Source organism: Rhineura floridana, chromosome 10, assembly GCF_030035675.1.
Source record: "Rhineura floridana isolate rRhiFlo1 chromosome 10, rRhiFlo1.hap2, whole genome shotgun sequence".
NCBI lineage: Eukaryota > Metazoa > Chordata > Lepidosauria > Squamata > Rhineuridae > Rhineura > Rhineura floridana.
In genome coordinates this window covers 6,530,507-6,547,112 of record NC_084489.1, presented here as the reverse complement: position 1 = coordinate 6,547,112, position 16,606 = coordinate 6,530,507, and the positions used below count along the sequence as shown (strand labels likewise).

Genomic DNA, 16,606 nt, shown 5'->3' with positions numbered 1-16,606 from the left:
AGCATAGCAGCTACCACCATTTATATAGACTTCTCTCTCTCTCTCTCTCTCTCTCTCTCTGCCACCCTCCCTCCCTTGAATAACAGCTCCTAAACTTAATTACAACACTTAAAATAAGTTCTCTCCATCCCATTCACACACAGAGGCACCAGTGCTATCTGTCTGCTAGGAAAAAAACATCAACCTGTCTGGAAGTACAGCATTTAAAATGTTAATACAACACAAATGAAAAGGTAAGTCTAAAAACTCTCTAGCTTTGCCTTTTAATCTCTGCAGTGTTTATAAATGTCCTTCCACCAAGCCCAGGATGCTCAAAGTTAAGATTTAAAGATTCTTGTTCCTTTTCCCTCCCCCTCAACTTATTTACATGCTCTCTCTCTCTCTCTCTCTCTCTCTCTCTCTCTCTCTCTCTCTCACACACACACACACACACACACACACAAATCAAACCAGATAAAAGCAAAATATAACAGAAACAAAAACAGAAAGGATCAACATTCCAATTGGATGGAATGCAATCAGATCAGCACCAACAAATGAATCCTATCTCTAGATTCTACCCATTAATTTCAAAAGATATTTCCCATCTTGAGCTATACCAGAAAGAGTAACCAAATTCTGGCTGGGTCTTTGATGCAAAACATGAGCCCCCTAGCTCTGTTCTCTCCCCTTTACTGTATTTTTCTGGGTTTTTTTTAAAGATTTAGTCTATGTATCTCAAACCTTGGATTGGTCGATTGGATGGTTTGTAAACTGCAATAAAGCTTTCAATTACTGATTCACTGTCAGCTCTGATCAGAACAAGAGCATTCTGCTAACTTCTTGCCTAGGTACAAAACTAATAGTAATTGGACTGATCATCGTCTTCTAGCTTAACCTACCTCTATATATCTCAAACAGCGGGCCACACTCCACCAGTGCCACAACCTGCCCATTGCCTCCTCACTTGCCTGTCCCATCCCCACAGACCAATGCCAACACTAGCAACTCCTTGTATGCTGAATAAAGGTGACTGGGAGATGTTCCGAAGGTGAGGGGAGGAGGGAAGGAAGGTCTCCCTCTTCTGATGGGAAAGGGTCAGAAGAGGTGATGAAGGGAATAAGAAACCTTGAGAAAATGGTTAATATTTATTTCCTTATTACTAGTATTATTTATGATTAAAAAACTGTAAAGTGGAAGGGGATAAGAGAGGAAAGCTGTTACAGGAGGAAGTAGAAGGACCAGGGAGGATGGATGAAAGAAACTGGCAGTTTGGGGCAGGAATAAGGCACAAATTGAGCGTGAAAGGAGAAAAAAATTGCAGGAGATGGGCAAAAATACTTTGAGAGACATGTGGGGGTGGGAAGGGAAAAATAGAAAAGAAAGCGCTTTCTCCACTTACAGCCCCTGAATCAGCAAATTTTGCCTGAAATGGGGGAGGCTGTCACCAGTACCTCTAAGAGCAAAATCTGCACTTAGATTAGGGAAAGCTGAGCTATGGAATTCACTGCCACAAGAAAAATGATGTGGCAAAGTATTTAGCAATGTCTAACAATATTAGGTATCAGTAGAAAATGATGCCTGTAATTGCCAACTGATTATGCCAAACTCTGCCTCCATCAGTCACTATTTTATGACTGGCTTTGTCCTGCACCACCTTTTTGTGACTTCATCTGTCCTCTTTCTCTATGAGGAAAGGTTGCAGCATTTGGGGCTTTTTAGTTTAGAGAAAAGACGAGTAAGAGGTAACATGACAGAAGTGTATAAAATAATGCACGGCATGGAGAAAGTGGATAGAGAAAAGTTTTTCTCCCTCTCTCATAACACTAGAACCTGTGGGCATCCAATGAAATTGAATGCTGGAAGATTCAGGAGAGATTAAAAAAAAGTACTTCACACAGTACACACCACACAGTTAAACTATGGAACCTACTCCCACAAGAGACAGTGATGGCCACCAACTTGGATGACTTTAAAAGAGGGTAGGACAAATTCATGGAGGATATGGCTACCAATGGCTACTAGCCATGATGGCTATGCTCTGCCTCCATAGTTGGAGATGGTATGTTTCCGAATACCAGGACAGGAGAGTGCTGTTGTACTCACGTTCTGCTTGTGGGCTTCCCACAGGCAACTGGGTGGCCACTATGAGAACAGGTGCTGGACTTGAAGAGCAATTGGCTTGATCCAGCAGGCTCTTCTTATGTTCTTATGTCAAATTATGGAATGATCAGTTTGACAAGGTGTGCCTGGCGCCAACACTGTTATCTTTTCGGCACCAGGTCAAGACTTTCTTCTTCTCCCAGGCATTTTAGCATGTGTTTTATATTGTTTTAAATTTTTAAATTGTTTTTTAAAAGATGTATTTTAAATAGTATTTGTTTTTAGTTACTGTAAACCGCCCAGAGAGCTTCGGCTATGGGGCGGTATACAAGTATAATAAATAAATAAATAAATGGGTACTGATGGTAGAAAGTGTGAGACTCCCTGTACTAGCTAACTAGTTGCATCTACAGAAGTTCAAAATGCTTTCTGTTTACTTAGGGAAAACCACTGTTACAACGGGTAGGAACTCCATGTGTAAAAATGCTTAGGTTCTATTTCTTCTGGTGTCAGATGGTGTTAAATGGCTCCTTTGAGACCAAATGCTACTCCAACTCATATGAATGTAATGCTAAGCACGGACTACAGTCTTAACAGAGTTACACTGCAGAGCTTGGAAAAGTTACTTTTTTTGAACTACAACTCCCATCAGCCCCAGCCAGCATGGCCACTGTTGGGCTGATGGGAGTTGTAGTTCAAAAAAGTAACTTTTCCAAGCTCTGAATTAGTATATATTGGGGAAAACATGTATATTTCTTAACAGTAAATACTGACCTCCTACAATCTAAGCCCTTTCTAATCTGTGAGATGTGGCTTTTAAACAACTTGGTATCACTAACCTGTGATTTCTTTAACAGTTTTAAAGATATCCAGCTTCTTTGGATCCAAAGGAGGTGTTTTTGTGTATTCATCCCTAGAAGATAGAGAATAATAGGATCTTTGGCTATTGATCTAATAGAAGAGCCACTTTTCTCTGTCCTACATTAAACAGTAACAACTTACCCTAAAAATGATACTTTCAGAAATGCGAGATCTCCACTGATCATGGTGCAATTTTTGAAATAGTCAATATTGGATGCATTAACAGCAAGGACACCTTTAAGTTCACCTGTTCCAATCCCACTGCACACTGTTAAAAGAAAACATAATGTTAGGGCTCAATAGGAACTTTAGGCATCAGTAATACACACATACACACACCTGCAACAGGATCCCACAACTGCCAGTCCGAGAGGGCAAGAGAAATGGGGATAAGCAAATATGTAACAAAGGAACTTGGACACAAGTCATTTTGCTTTTGTTTTATTTAATGCATCAATCAAATCTTTAAAAAAAAAGACGTGGAAAAAATATAGACCATTCTACTTAAACGCTATTAATTTTTAAAAATTGTTCTTAACAGAGCCTAAGGCATACATTGAGCATAAAGTACATGATCCTGTACTTTCATTCAATATCTAATCAATGCAGTTTTTTAATAAACTGTTTTTAAAACACATTTTAATTCTGAGTGCAATTGAAGGTGCCCTCTTTGTAAAAATAAACTTGGCTGTGGCATCCACATTTTAAAACAAGGGGGGAAAGTTTTCAAGTAATGTCTTTGCACATGATTGTGTATGCTCAAGTTCTGAAAAATAGCCTCTATGACAACTGAAGGTTTAATAGATCTGTAAACAATCAAATTTACAAGAGGCCTGGTTCACATGTCACACTAAGCCAAAGTATATATACATATAGTGGATATAGTGACTTCTTTGTGCTTCCCTGGTTGCTTTGCTGTTGCACTGAGCTGAGCTAAGCCATGATTTGGTTTCACATGTGTCCAAACCGGGACTCATTATTTAGCTTTCCCAGCTAAACCATGAGCCATAAATCATAGGACAAACCTTTGTTACATCTCATTGTTTGTCTGGGACTTAAATCATGAGCCTGAACAACATGCTAGGCCAAACCATGGTTTTAGATGAGTGCAGTGCATCAGCAAAATGACTAGGGAGGAGCAAAATGGTCACAATCTCCTTTCCAGGCAGGGCCGGCATAACACGGTAAGCAAGGTAAGTATGGCAGGAGGACGCAACGCTTGAGGGGTGCCAGAGGTGCCACTAAGCCCGGAACACATTTTTAAAACACCCAGAAAAATTAATAATAAATTACTATAAAATGTATATTTAAAATCAGCTACAATTTCATAGTTTTCAATTGGCCGCCAGTATGCCGCTCAGACCCTCAAAAGTCGCTATGAGTATTGGAATTACGCTACATCTGGCAACAGAGCTAAGGCAGTAGCTGCTGCTCTGATTCGGAGGCGGGGTGGGGAGGGGGAGCACTGGCTGGCTCTCTCTTCCCCACCTGAGGCCTCAGGAGAGGGAGATGGGCCAGCCGAGCGCAAGGGAGGCGCCATCTTGGGCGGAGATTGAGGGCAGCAGAGAGATTTCGTAAGGAGGAGGCAGTCTTCATGGTGTCAGTTGTAGGTTTGCTGAAGGAAGGACAAAGCCAAGACAACCGTGGATTGTGTGCGCAGGCAGGCAGACAGGCAGTTCTTTCGTGGGGGCCCATCGGGGACTCATCCTCATGCAAGCCTTACCCACCTCTGCCGCCCCGCCCGGTGCTGGCACCTGCTCTGCAAAGGAAGTCACGTTTAGTTCAGTGCAAGGCACTCTCTCTTCAAAGGCCATCAGGGTGCTCCCCTCCCCCTCCGGCCGGCCAGCAGGTGCCAAGGCCCAGCCAAGGCTTGCTACAGACTCTGCAGCAACTTCCGCGGAGTCTTGGCCCACTTTCGCTTCCTTCGCGCTGAGAAACAGAAGCGGGACTGAAGCCAGAAAGGCCCCCCGGAGGCCTCATGCAAAGAGGAGGGTGCAGGCCCAGCGTCCCCTTCCCAGGCAAGCCCCCGCAGCCAGAGAGAGGGGACTGCAGGAGATCCTTCTGGAGCACCCCATATCACTCTTCCCTCAAGGGCTCTGCTCCCAAAGAATCCTCACAAATGGATGCAATCCTCTCCACACTTACTCTGGAGTAAGGCCCATTGAACTCAGTGGGACTTCCTCCAGAGTAAGTAAGCAAGCTGGCATCTGTTTGGCCTGGGAGGCGCCTGTTGCTGGAGTGAGGCGGACTCACCACCGCCATTTTCCTTCTCTTGTTGTTGTAGGTCCCACACATGCATCCAAAGGGCTATGTATCTTTTTGCTAAATAAAGGCAATACAAAAAGGTTGTTTCCTTTCTACTTTATTTATTTTACTATTCACACAAAACATTTTCCTACTCCATACTGTTTTTCTTATTTGTCCTTATTTGCCTTGTTACATTTTTTATAACATTTGAATTGAAAAATGGACCAAAAAAATTATAAGAGGGTGCCAATTTATAATTTGCAGGTGGGCACCGAACACACCAGTGCCAGCCCCATCTCCAGGAACCCATGCTTGTTCATTCATGGTTTAGGCTTAGCATGACATGTGAACCATATCAAAAGGTATTAAATCCTGAAACAAATTATAGGATAAGAGTTAGGGATGATGGAGTTCTGAAATGCTTTTCCAAAGGATCATTATTAATATATTTTATTTATTCTTTATTCTTTTAAAATATTTCTATCCCGCCTTTCTACCCTATAATAGGACACTCAGGGCGGCTTACAAAAATAAAATCAAACATGTACATAATAAAATCGTAAACAGTAAAATCACAAAAAATTAAAATAAATTAAAATACATAAAATACAATTAAAATACATAAAATACAATATATATACACATATATAGGGAGTGGTATTAAAGGGACTACAAAGGTAAAATTTAACATAGAAGGCATAAAATCAGTGTCAGGCTCTACCTTCAGTCCCTCCCAAAGACTCTCCGGAATAAGATCGTTTTCAGAAGTCTCCGGAAAACCAACAGGGAAGGAGCAGAGCGAACTTTTTGGGGTAGGGTATTCCAAAGTTTGGGGGCCACCGCTGAAAAAGCTCTCTCCTGCGTGCCTGTCAATCTAACATCTTTCACTCTAGGCATGCAGAGACCAGAGGCAGATGATCTTAAATCCCGGGAAGGTACACATGGGCGTAAGCGGTCCCTCAGGTCCAAGGCCATTTAGGGCTTTAAAGGTCAGAACCAACACTTTGAATTGGGCCCGGAAACAAATTGGGAGCCAGTGGAGTTGATAAAACACAGGGGTGATATGCTCCCTGCGCCGTGCTCCAGTTAACTTTCTGGCTGATGCATTTTGAACCAACTGCAATTTCCGAACCGTTTTCAAAGGCAACCCCACATAGAGTGCATTACAGTAATCAAGCCTCGGTGTCACCAATGTATGTGCCACTGTGGCCACGTCAACTGCCTCCAGGAACGGACGCAGCTGGTAGATCAGTTTGAGTTGGCCAAAAGCACTCCTGGCTACCGCAGCCACCTGATATTCAAGCAGCAGGGCAGGATCCAGGACTCCCAAACTGCGGACCTGCTCCTTCAAGGTGAGTGAAACCCCATCCAGAACAGGTTGCAACCCCGTCCCTGATGCAGTTTTTCCCTTGACCTGCAAACTTCCATTTTGTCTGGATTAAGTTTCAGTTTGTTCACCCACATCCAGCCCTTCACAGCCTCCAGGCACCGGTTTAGGATGAGCACTCCCTCCCTGCAATCAGGTGGTAGGGAGAGATAGAGCTGAGTGTCATCAGCATATGGATGACATTGTACTCCAAATCTCCTGATGACCTCTCCCTGCGGTTTCATATAAATGTTAAAGAGCATGGGAGACAGAATGGAACCTTGTGGTACTCCACAGGCCAACAGCCAGAGGGTCGAGCAGTAGTCTCCCAGCACCACCTTCTGGGTCCTGTCTGTCAGGTAGGATCAGAGCCACTGTAAAACAGTGCCTCCCAATTCCATCCCAGCTAGACGGTCCAGAAGGATACCATGGTCGATTGTATTGAAGGCCGCCGAGAGGTCCAGCAGCACCAACAGGGATGCACTCCCCCAGTGTCATGGCCCCGTCAGAGGACTCATCAGACAAGGATGACTCGGGAGTAACAGCAGCAGACCCAGAAGCAGCAGACCCAGAAGAAGAAACGGAGGAAACTACTGAGAACCCAGCTCCTTCTCCCCCTCAGCTGCAGAGCAACCCAGACACAGCTGAAGCCCTTCAGCCAGACGCAAGCAGTGAACAGGATACTCCCCCCTCACCTGCAGAACGTAGACAACAGAAGGTCAGGCAGAAGAGGGGCAGGCCTGTCCACTTAAGGCCAAAATGCTGAGGGCTCACACCTGCTGACAAACCTGCTCCTTAAAAGTCAAACCTTGGCTTCAGCTTGTTGCTGACTACAACGTCAGGCATGACCACTGTGTGTCTTCCTATCCCCTGAACCTTGACTTGGACTGATCTCTGGGCAAACTAGACCCGGACCTTCACTGACATCTCTTCTGGATTTCTGGCTTGGCACGTAAGCTTCGAACGGCCTCTGCCCTTATGTTGCTTCCTCCTTGCTAGCCTGGCAGATTTATAGCCAAGCTGCTGGCTGAGGACTTATGGCCTGGCAATTACCAAGGAATCTCCAGCCCTGCCTGCACCCCCACCGACACTGCTGTCTCAGTGAAGAGCTGACACCCTGTCTGATGCCCGGCGTAGGTCATCAACCTGGGCGATCAAGGCAGTCTCTGTCCCATGGCCAGGCCTGAAGCCTGATTGAAAAGGGTCTAGCTAATCTGATTCATCCAGGAAAACTTGGAGCTGAGCAGCCACTACCCTCTCAATCATCTTGCCCAGAAAGGGGAGATTAGAGACTGGGTGGAAGTTGTTAGGATCCGCAGGGTCTAATGAAGGCTTTTTAAACAAAGGTCTTATCACAGCCTCCTTCAACAATGTTAGCATAGAACCTTCCCTTGTTGTTGTTGGACTGCCTTCAAGTCAATCCTGACTTATGGTGACCCTATGAATAGGGTTTTCATGGTAAGTGGTTTTCAGAGGTGGTTTTACTATTGCCTTCCTCTGAGACTGAGAGGCAGTGACAGGCCCAAGGTCACCCAGTGAGCTTCATGGCTGTGTGGGGATTTGAACCCTGGTCTCCCAGGTCCTAGTCCAACACCTTAACCACTACACCACAGTGGCTGTCTGAACCTTCCCTTAGGAAGGTGTTAATTAAATATGCCAACCAGTCAGCCACTCCCCCTCTGGCAGATTTGATGAACAAGGATGAGCAAGGGTCAAGGGAACAAGTAGTGGCCCTCGATTCTCCCAGAATCCTGTCCACATCCTCAGGCTTTACAAGCTGAAAAGTATCCATAGAAAAATGACAAGAGGAAGCTTCGGGGACATCTGGCACAACTGTAGTTAATGAGGAGTCCAAGTCAGTCTGAATCCAAGCAATTTTATCTGTAAAGTGCCTTGCAAACATGTCACAGCGAGCGACTGAGGGCTCAGAGTCTAATGTAGGTCCAAAGCCCCAAAGACCCCAGACCACCTGGAAAAGGATCGCCGGACGATACTGAGCAGACGCAATGGTGGCAGAGAAGTGCCCTTTCTTCGCTGCCATCACTGCCACATAAGCTCGAAAATGAGCTCTAGCCTGTGTTCGATCGGAAGCGGACTTTTTTCTCTATTGTTGCTTTACCCGTCGTCCCTGCCGTTTCATCAGACCAGAGGTTTGAGTAAACCAAGGTGTATTATGGGCCTTCCCTGGTGGGAGAGGGTGCTTTGGGGCAATAGTGTCCACCACCCAGGTCACCTCCATATTCCAGAGATTGACCAGGGCTTTGGCAGTATCGCCAGCCATGCTGGGAATATCCCCCAGAGCATTCAGGAAACCTTCTGGATCCATGAGTCTCCGGGGGCGGACCATCTTAATCGGCCCTTCACCCCTACGAAGGTTACCAGGGGCACAAAGTCTAAACCTTGTCAGGTGGTGATCTGTCCATGACAACGGAGTCACTAAGAACCCCTCCACCCTCAGATGATCTTCTTCCTGTCCCGAACAGAACACAAGATCAAGTGTGTGTCCTGCCACATGCATTGGTCCAGACGATATTAGAGACAGCCCCATGGTCATCATGGCAGCCATGAAGTCCTGAGCTGGACCTGTGAGTCTAACGTTGGCATGTATGTTGAAGTCACCCAGGACCATCAACCTGGGGAACTGAAACACCAACACCGAGACCAGCTCCATCAGTTCAGGGAGGGAGATTGTTGGGCAGCAAGGTGGATGGTACACCAACAGAATCCTCACTCTGTCTCCCTGACCCAAAGCCAGGCACACACCCCCAAAGCTGGAGGTGTTAGGGACAGGGTACCTGACAGGGGAGATAGATTCCCTGCAGACAATATATGGCACCTTTCAGTTTCGACATAAATTTATCCAAGACTTACTTCTTCATTATTACTATAGAATATTTCTACTGCTGTTCTACAAAAAGTTACAGTCAACATTAGGGCTTTATATGCACCTGTATAACATGAAACAATTCTCTAGATTTTATACCTTTCGTACAGGGGCCATCACATACTTTACACTTCCGAATGCCATTTTGTTCCACTTCAGTAGAGTTTGGGGGACATGACCGGACACATGAACCAAAGTCTGTTACAACATAGTTATCTGGAAGAGATAGGAAGTAGGAACAGACAAATCAGTCTATGTCAATTTTGCACACGTTTGTTGCTAAGTCCATCCTATTCTGTTTCTGCATCAACCTATGAATTGTTTGTTAATTTTTTATCACAATAATATGTATTGTATCTCAATATATGCATTTCTAGATTCATCATATAATATGTACTTTAAATGCATTTTTGTAAGTTTTTGAGCGAAGAACTATATTGCAAATTTCAGTGAAGTGCAAAATACAAAGGACAATTATGTTCTGATCCACACATTAATTTGGTGGTGCAGATTCAGTCAGTTTGCATCAGAATCTGTAACAGGAACAGAGAGTCAAAACGACAGGTAGGCATCGGGAGGGGGGGGGAAACAAAGGTGTCTTGGAGTTTGCAGACTTAACTGACTCCTGTAACTTGCCATTTCAATGAAACTGTCCAAAAACTTATTCAAATGCACAAAACACTAAAAAAGAAAAGCTAAAAATTAACCAAGATAAATAGCATATAATAAAAATAGCTACAGCAAGCTCATATTTAAGAAGCTTTAGTAAGTAAAAATGTGTTGGGGAAAGCAGCAGAGCATCGGCTTTGCATGCAGACGATTCCTGGTTCAATCCCCGACATCTCCAGATAGGACTGGCAACGTCCCCTGTCTTAACCTGTCTGAAACCCTGGAGTGCTGCTCCCAGTCAGTGCAGACAACATTGAACCAGACAGATCAATACTCTCATTTGGTATAAGGCAGTTTCCTATGCGTGTGACAGAAAAAGGCCCTGCACATCTAAACTCCAAAATGGAGGAATGCTAAGAAGAGTCTTACCAGATTACTTGAGCAAATAGGGACATTTATTTATTTATTATATTTGTTAGTCACTTTTCTCTCAGAAGTGACCCAAAGCAACTTATGTTAAAACCAGTTTTTGTTTTTTTTAAAAAAACACAATTAATGAAAACTTAAAAATACAAATCAATACAAATAAAGGACAGATCTACAGGTCCTGCCCCAATAACAGAGGTTACCAGTAACTGAGATCCTACACATTATGGGTAAAAGCCTAGGTAAAGAGGAAAGTGTTTGCCTGGTAGCTAAAAATAAAGAGGAGACCATTCCACAACTGTGTGTGTGTGTGGGGGGGGTGACCACTAAAAAGGCCTGTTCTCATACTGCCACCCTCCAAACCTCCTGTGAAGAAGGGCCTCAGATGATGATTACAGGGTCTAGGTTGGTTCATATGGGGAGAGGTGGTTCTTGAGATACTGGGTCCTGAGCAGCATATAGAAGTTCCCTTGTGTATATTTTAAATATTTTCTGCAGTATATTATATGAGCACATTAAAACTTCATTAAACATTTTATAGTGTGGGGGTTACCAACCTGGCACTGCAGGCACCACAAAGGCCTTTACTGGCATCCCTGGGAAGGAGTCCTAGACTCGGGACTTTCCTTTTTTTAAAAAATGGTAAGTCTCTATCCCTCCTAGAAACAAAGTTATGAAGAAAAATGTGCAGGTATCCTTCTAAGTGATTTCTGTGAAATAGGCCAGCCTGGCTACTCCCATCTATCAATGTTTTTAGGAGTTTCAAGGAGTTTTAATCTTTTTCAATGTTTAAGAGTCATGACTTCTTCCAAAGAATCCTAGGAAGTGCAGTTTGTGAAGGGTGGTGAGAGGAGACTCTGATTCTCCTCACAGAGCTACAATGGCCAGAGTGGTTTAACAGTCAACCCATCTTCCTAGAGAATTCTGAGAATTGTAGCTCTGTGAGGGGAATAGAGGGTCTCAGGGCCAGCGCCAGATATGCCGGGGCCCTTGGGCACCAGCCTGCCCTAGGCCCTGGCACCCACACGCATGCCCCACCTACCTCTCCCTGAAGGGCCCCTCTTTAGGGTGGGTGGGTAGCACTCCCTTCCATGATCCATGGCAGCGTTGGCTCCCAATCCTGCCATGGATTGTGACAGGGAGCTCCCAAGCAACCCCCTACTGCCATGCAGGCCCACAACGCCCGCCTGCATGCTCCACCTACCTCTCCCTTGATGTAAATGCTGGATGCGCTGCAGGCGCAAGCCTGCCATCAATCAAGTTGGTGGCTGAGGTTTCTCTAAGGGGAATGTGTGCTACACACATGTATCCCTGCCATCAACCACCTTAGGGAAACCTCAGCCGCCATCTTGGTTGATGGCAGGCTTGCACCCGCAGTGCCAGCATTTACGTCAAGGGAGAGGTAGGTGGAGCATTCAGGAGGGCGTCATGGGCCTGTGTTGCAGTAGGGGGGTGCCTGGGAGCTCCATCTCATGATCCGTGGCAGGGTTGGGAGCTGACCCAGCCGTGGATCGCGGAAGCAAGTGCTACCGTCCCACCCTAAAGAGGGGCCCTTCAGGGGGCCCTTTGGACTCAGGGGCCCTCAGCCAGAGCCTGACCTGGCTGCCCTCTGGTGTTGGCCCTGGGTCTCCTGACAACTCTCAGCACCCTTCACAAATTACACTTCCCAGGATTCTTTGGGTGAAGCCATAACTGCTTAAACTGGAATAATAGTGGACTAAGTGTCTGGTGCAAATATGGCCCCAGACTAGTAAATTACTCAAACACACAGTTCTCATTTTCCTCTCTGGGTGGGCCCTCTGGACTCATTATTCAAGTACTTTCTCACAGCACAGCTTAGGAATTACTACTCTAGAATGAATTGCTGGGAGTACGAGAACATCTCCAGGAGTCGCATACCAAGAATTAATCTGAAGCATCCCTGATACAAAGTAGAAATAAACAAAGCCTTCCCTTTCCCAGACAAACTAGCCAAGCTAAGACTTACGTGGACACTTCTTTACACAAGTTGCTCCAAAGCTGTATTTTCCATCAGGGTTGTCATCCAACTGATAGGCGCTAGGATTATACACTTGCAAAGGTGGGCAAGACTCCTTGCAGGTTGCATCATCCCAAAACTTGCGACATGCCTGTCAATAAATAATGCAACAATGGTGCAAAGGGAACTAAGTGTATTTTTAATATGACAGTAAGTGACAAAAATATAAACGTTAAGCATGGACTTGTATGATTTGTCAGTTTGAAAGTTCATTAGCATCTATGATTTATATAGCACTGTTGATGTGCAAACTTGATCAGCCTTATAACATCCCTATAAAGTAGGCTATTTAGCTTCCATTTTACACAAGGAAAAGCCTTGAACTGTGATCTGAACAAATGGTTGGATTCCTATGCACATTTGCTTGGAAACATGTTTCATTGAAATCACATAATGGAATAAAAGACAATTCCTTTTGGGGATAAAACGGGATTTCTAGATTGTCTGACTTGACAATGTGATTTCATTTCAAGATGTTTAACAAGGGCATATACACAAAATACTCTAACGCAGTTAAAGTCCTTTTCTAAAAACAAATATCTGCCCAACATATAGGATAGTTAGGAATGCTTTTGAACAGATTTATTTTTTAAAAGGTCCAATCAAAGCAAAATAATACTTATCTAAAATATATTCAGATCTGGATGGAATTGGACAAGAAAGAAAATAAAATTAAAATTAAATGAAAAGTGACCGCCATCAAAGACTGGTGTTATTTGTGCAAGATAAGAGTATTAAGTTTTGGTCTAGTATTTATATGAATAAAATAGTGCTAAAATCATGCACCAGTAGTATTGCAGCTTGATGTATTATCATTCTTCTGATACATATTGGAGCTGCTCATTATCGAGTCTATTTATCTCAGGGGTGGGGTACATTTTTGGCTCTGGGGGAGGTCTTTTATCTGGACCCACTATGAGGGCCAACTTTGACAGGTGGGCAGGGCAATATACCTGTCAATCACATGATATCACTGTGACATCATATGATTCACAGATGTCAAAATCCTTTGTGCTTGCAAAGCCTTCCCCATGGCCCTCCTTTCGAGGTCTGAAAGGAGGGGGTGAGAGGCTTGGAAAACCTGCCCTGTGCTGACCCCTTCAACCTCAGAGAAGGATAAGCATGGGGTGGGTTTCCCAAAGCAAGCAGTCTCAGTTTTTTTCTTCCATTGTTTCACAGCGGAGCAGTCCCTGACAGAGCCAACGCCTGCTTGCAAACATTGGCTCTAGCAGGCACTGCTCCACCAAGCAGCAATGAAGAAAGAACCTCTAATTTTGCAGCTCTCTTTGAAGCAGTCCTCCCACTTTTAAGGACTGCTGAGGTGATCTTTAAGTGGGGGAGACTGCTTCAACGTACACTTACTTTAAGACAGGACGGTCTTAAAGTATTTTGCAGCACTGTTTGAAGCAGTATCTCTCACCCCTTTAAAGATCGCTCGGGGGAGGAGACTGTTTCAAACAGAGCTCACTTGGATTGTTCTCTCTTTGCATCAGCCAAGGGGGGAGGGGGGAGATCCTGCTTAGCTTGAGATTGGGTGATGGGTGAAGGGAGAGTGATCCTGCTTAGCACTGGGTTCCTGCTTTACACGGTGCTTCAAATACTACTGACAACCTTTTTTGGCAAGCCCTGCCTTTACCGGTTTGATGTCAGGCAAGTGGGCATGGCTTGTCCAACATGGCCTCACAAGTCAATTGGAGAGGCCTGGTGGGCCAGGATTGGCCTGCAGGCCAGAAGTTCCCTACTGTAGAGGTATCTGGTGGTTAATGATTACAGTTCAGTGTTATTGGGCAACAGTGGCAAATACTATACATCGATATAATCAGATACAGACTTTCTTTGCTACCAGAAGCAATTATGCAGGGTTAGTTAAATAATTAAAATAAGAAACATAATGGAATCTTCTGATAGTAGCTAGGATAATGGCATCTAAAAAAAAGTGAGCTCAATAAATATTCTATTTCAATTCAAATGGTTTATTAAAGCATGGTGCATCATGTACATGAATAAATTGAACTGAGAGAACTGAAAAACTACCAACACAGTCATTGATAGATGTTTGGCTATCTTTTTGCATTTTCTGGCATAACTTGAAGGCAAGCTACGAATACATGAGATCCAGATTGATTTTTGTAAATCTGTAACAAATGTTTTGTTTTTCATTGTTTTTCTCTGGATGAATTGTAATAAACACTTTTTAAAAAACTAGGTACTCTAGCATAATTGGTTTTTCGATTGGGCTGCATAATTGTGACAAAAATTATGTAAATTTCTGTAGCATCCTTACCAAGCAATCACTCTCTTTAGGACCTGTACATCCTGCTGCACACTGGGTATGGCAACAGTCACTCGGCAACCTCCCCTTGCATCTGCCTGAACATTGTGCTGCACAGTCAACCTTTGTTACTGAAAGACAAAAATGTCAAAAAATTAACTATATTGTTGTTACAACCAAAGGATACACTTAGTAAGAGGGAGGAAAAATACTTATCTAGAGTCATTTAATTTCTCTAAGTATCTGGTGAGGGCACATAAAAGTGCTTTTTACAGGGGACTACAGGGATCCAATGTTAGGTATGGTAATAGTGAAATTTGGGCTATTAGGGGATTCAGGAAAATAAAAGAGGTAATGATGGATCTATTTTGATAGAATCTCCCATAGGCTACAGATCTGAAGCCACAATTTGTTCCAGGAATCTTGGTCAGCTTTAAATATATTAATATCAGTGATAAACCTTGGTGAATTATACTTTTTTCCCCATTTGTTAATGAGGAAGAGAAACGGAGATTACAAGAGTATCTATTTTGGCCACAAAGAGCTCAAAAGGAGTTGAGTTATAGAACGTATTTAATGGATAAGGGGCTTTTCTCTTGGAAATTGAAGATATTTGATTTACAAAGATAGTTTTTTTTCCCTTTGACGAATCTGCCTTGTTGGACTGGACGGTTGGAAAACATGTTATTCATTTTTGTTGTGTTTGATTGGTGGAAAGTTACCTGCAGTTATATGATGTAATTGTTGCTAGGCAGATAGCTACAAGCCTGAACTGGAAGAGTAGGAAACGAAAAAATTTTTGGTGAGGTTTGTCCCTTTAAATCTCAAACCTCTACATCATGACGACGAGAAAGATGGCCAAGACTACAGAAAAAACTACTGAAAGAAGGGCCTCCTTAGATATGCCAGAAAGGGCAAGCTCTCCAGGTTTGTTCCAGAAAATGATGGAGGAAATGAGATCTATGAAAAATGATATACAACAAAATATGGTAAAAATGAGTATAGATATAAAAGAATATATGAAGCAAGATATGGATAAAATGAATATAGATCTAAGAAAACAAATGAAGCAAGATATGTCTACAATTATGAAAAAATAAGTTAATGAGATTAAAGAAACAATAGGACAATTGGTGGGGGAAATAAAGCAATTTACTTTTTTACCTAAAAGGCAACTGCGAGATAACATTAGAAATGTGTTGGATGTTTTGGAGTATCTGGAACAACATAATGATAATCAAGCAGCGTTGATTTTTTTGGATGCCGGGAAGGCTTTTGATAATTTGAATTGGAAGTTTATGTTTAAAGTCTTGGAAAAGATGAATGTGGGAGATAATTTTATCAAAAGGATTAGATCAATTTACACATCACAGAAGGCACAAATAATTGTCAATGGTGAATTAACAAAGTCCTGTGAAATATGGAAGGGAATGAGACAAGGATGTCAGTTATCTCTACTTTTGTTTATATTGGTCCTTGAGGTGTTGATTAGGGATATAAGACAAGATGAGAGAATCTCGGCAGTAAAGATTAAAAAAGAAACTTATAAATTGAGAGCATTTGCTGATGATTTGGTGATAACTTTGGAAAATCCTCTGGAGGGTCTAGAGGTGTTAATGGAAAAATTAAAGGTTTTTGGGGTGTTAGGCTTTAAGATTAATAACTTAAAAATAAAGATGTTGACAAAAAATATGGACTTGCAAGACCAAATAATTCTAATGGAAAAAACTGGTTTTAAGGTGGAGAAAAAGGTGAAATACTTGGGTGTTATAATTACAAATATGAATTGTATGTTATTCCAAAATAATTATGTCAAGATAT

General features: G+C 43.1%; 1 protein-coding gene across 4 annotated transcripts in view; it reads right to left on the bottom strand.

Moving 5' to 3' along the window:
• Nucleotides 1-16,606, bottom strand: part of EGFR (epidermal growth factor receptor) — a 253,092-nt gene that overhangs the window by 82,720 nt on the left and 153,766 nt on the right. For all 4 annotated transcript variants that reach the window (XM_061586833.1, XM_061586830.1, XM_061586831.1 and 1 more), the window contains exons 6-10: nucleotides 14,798-14,916; nucleotides 12,463-12,604; nucleotides 9,540-9,656; nucleotides 3,085-3,211; nucleotides 2,922-2,995 (exon numbers count right to left, since the gene is read on the bottom strand). In XM_061586833.1, coding sequence (XP_061442817.1) covers nucleotides 2,922-2,995; nucleotides 3,085-3,211; nucleotides 9,540-9,656; nucleotides 12,463-12,604; nucleotides 14,798-14,916 — 579 coding nt within the window. The remainder of the gene's footprint in view (nucleotides 1-2,921; nucleotides 2,996-3,084; nucleotides 3,212-9,539; nucleotides 9,657-12,462; nucleotides 12,605-14,797; nucleotides 14,917-16,606) is intronic.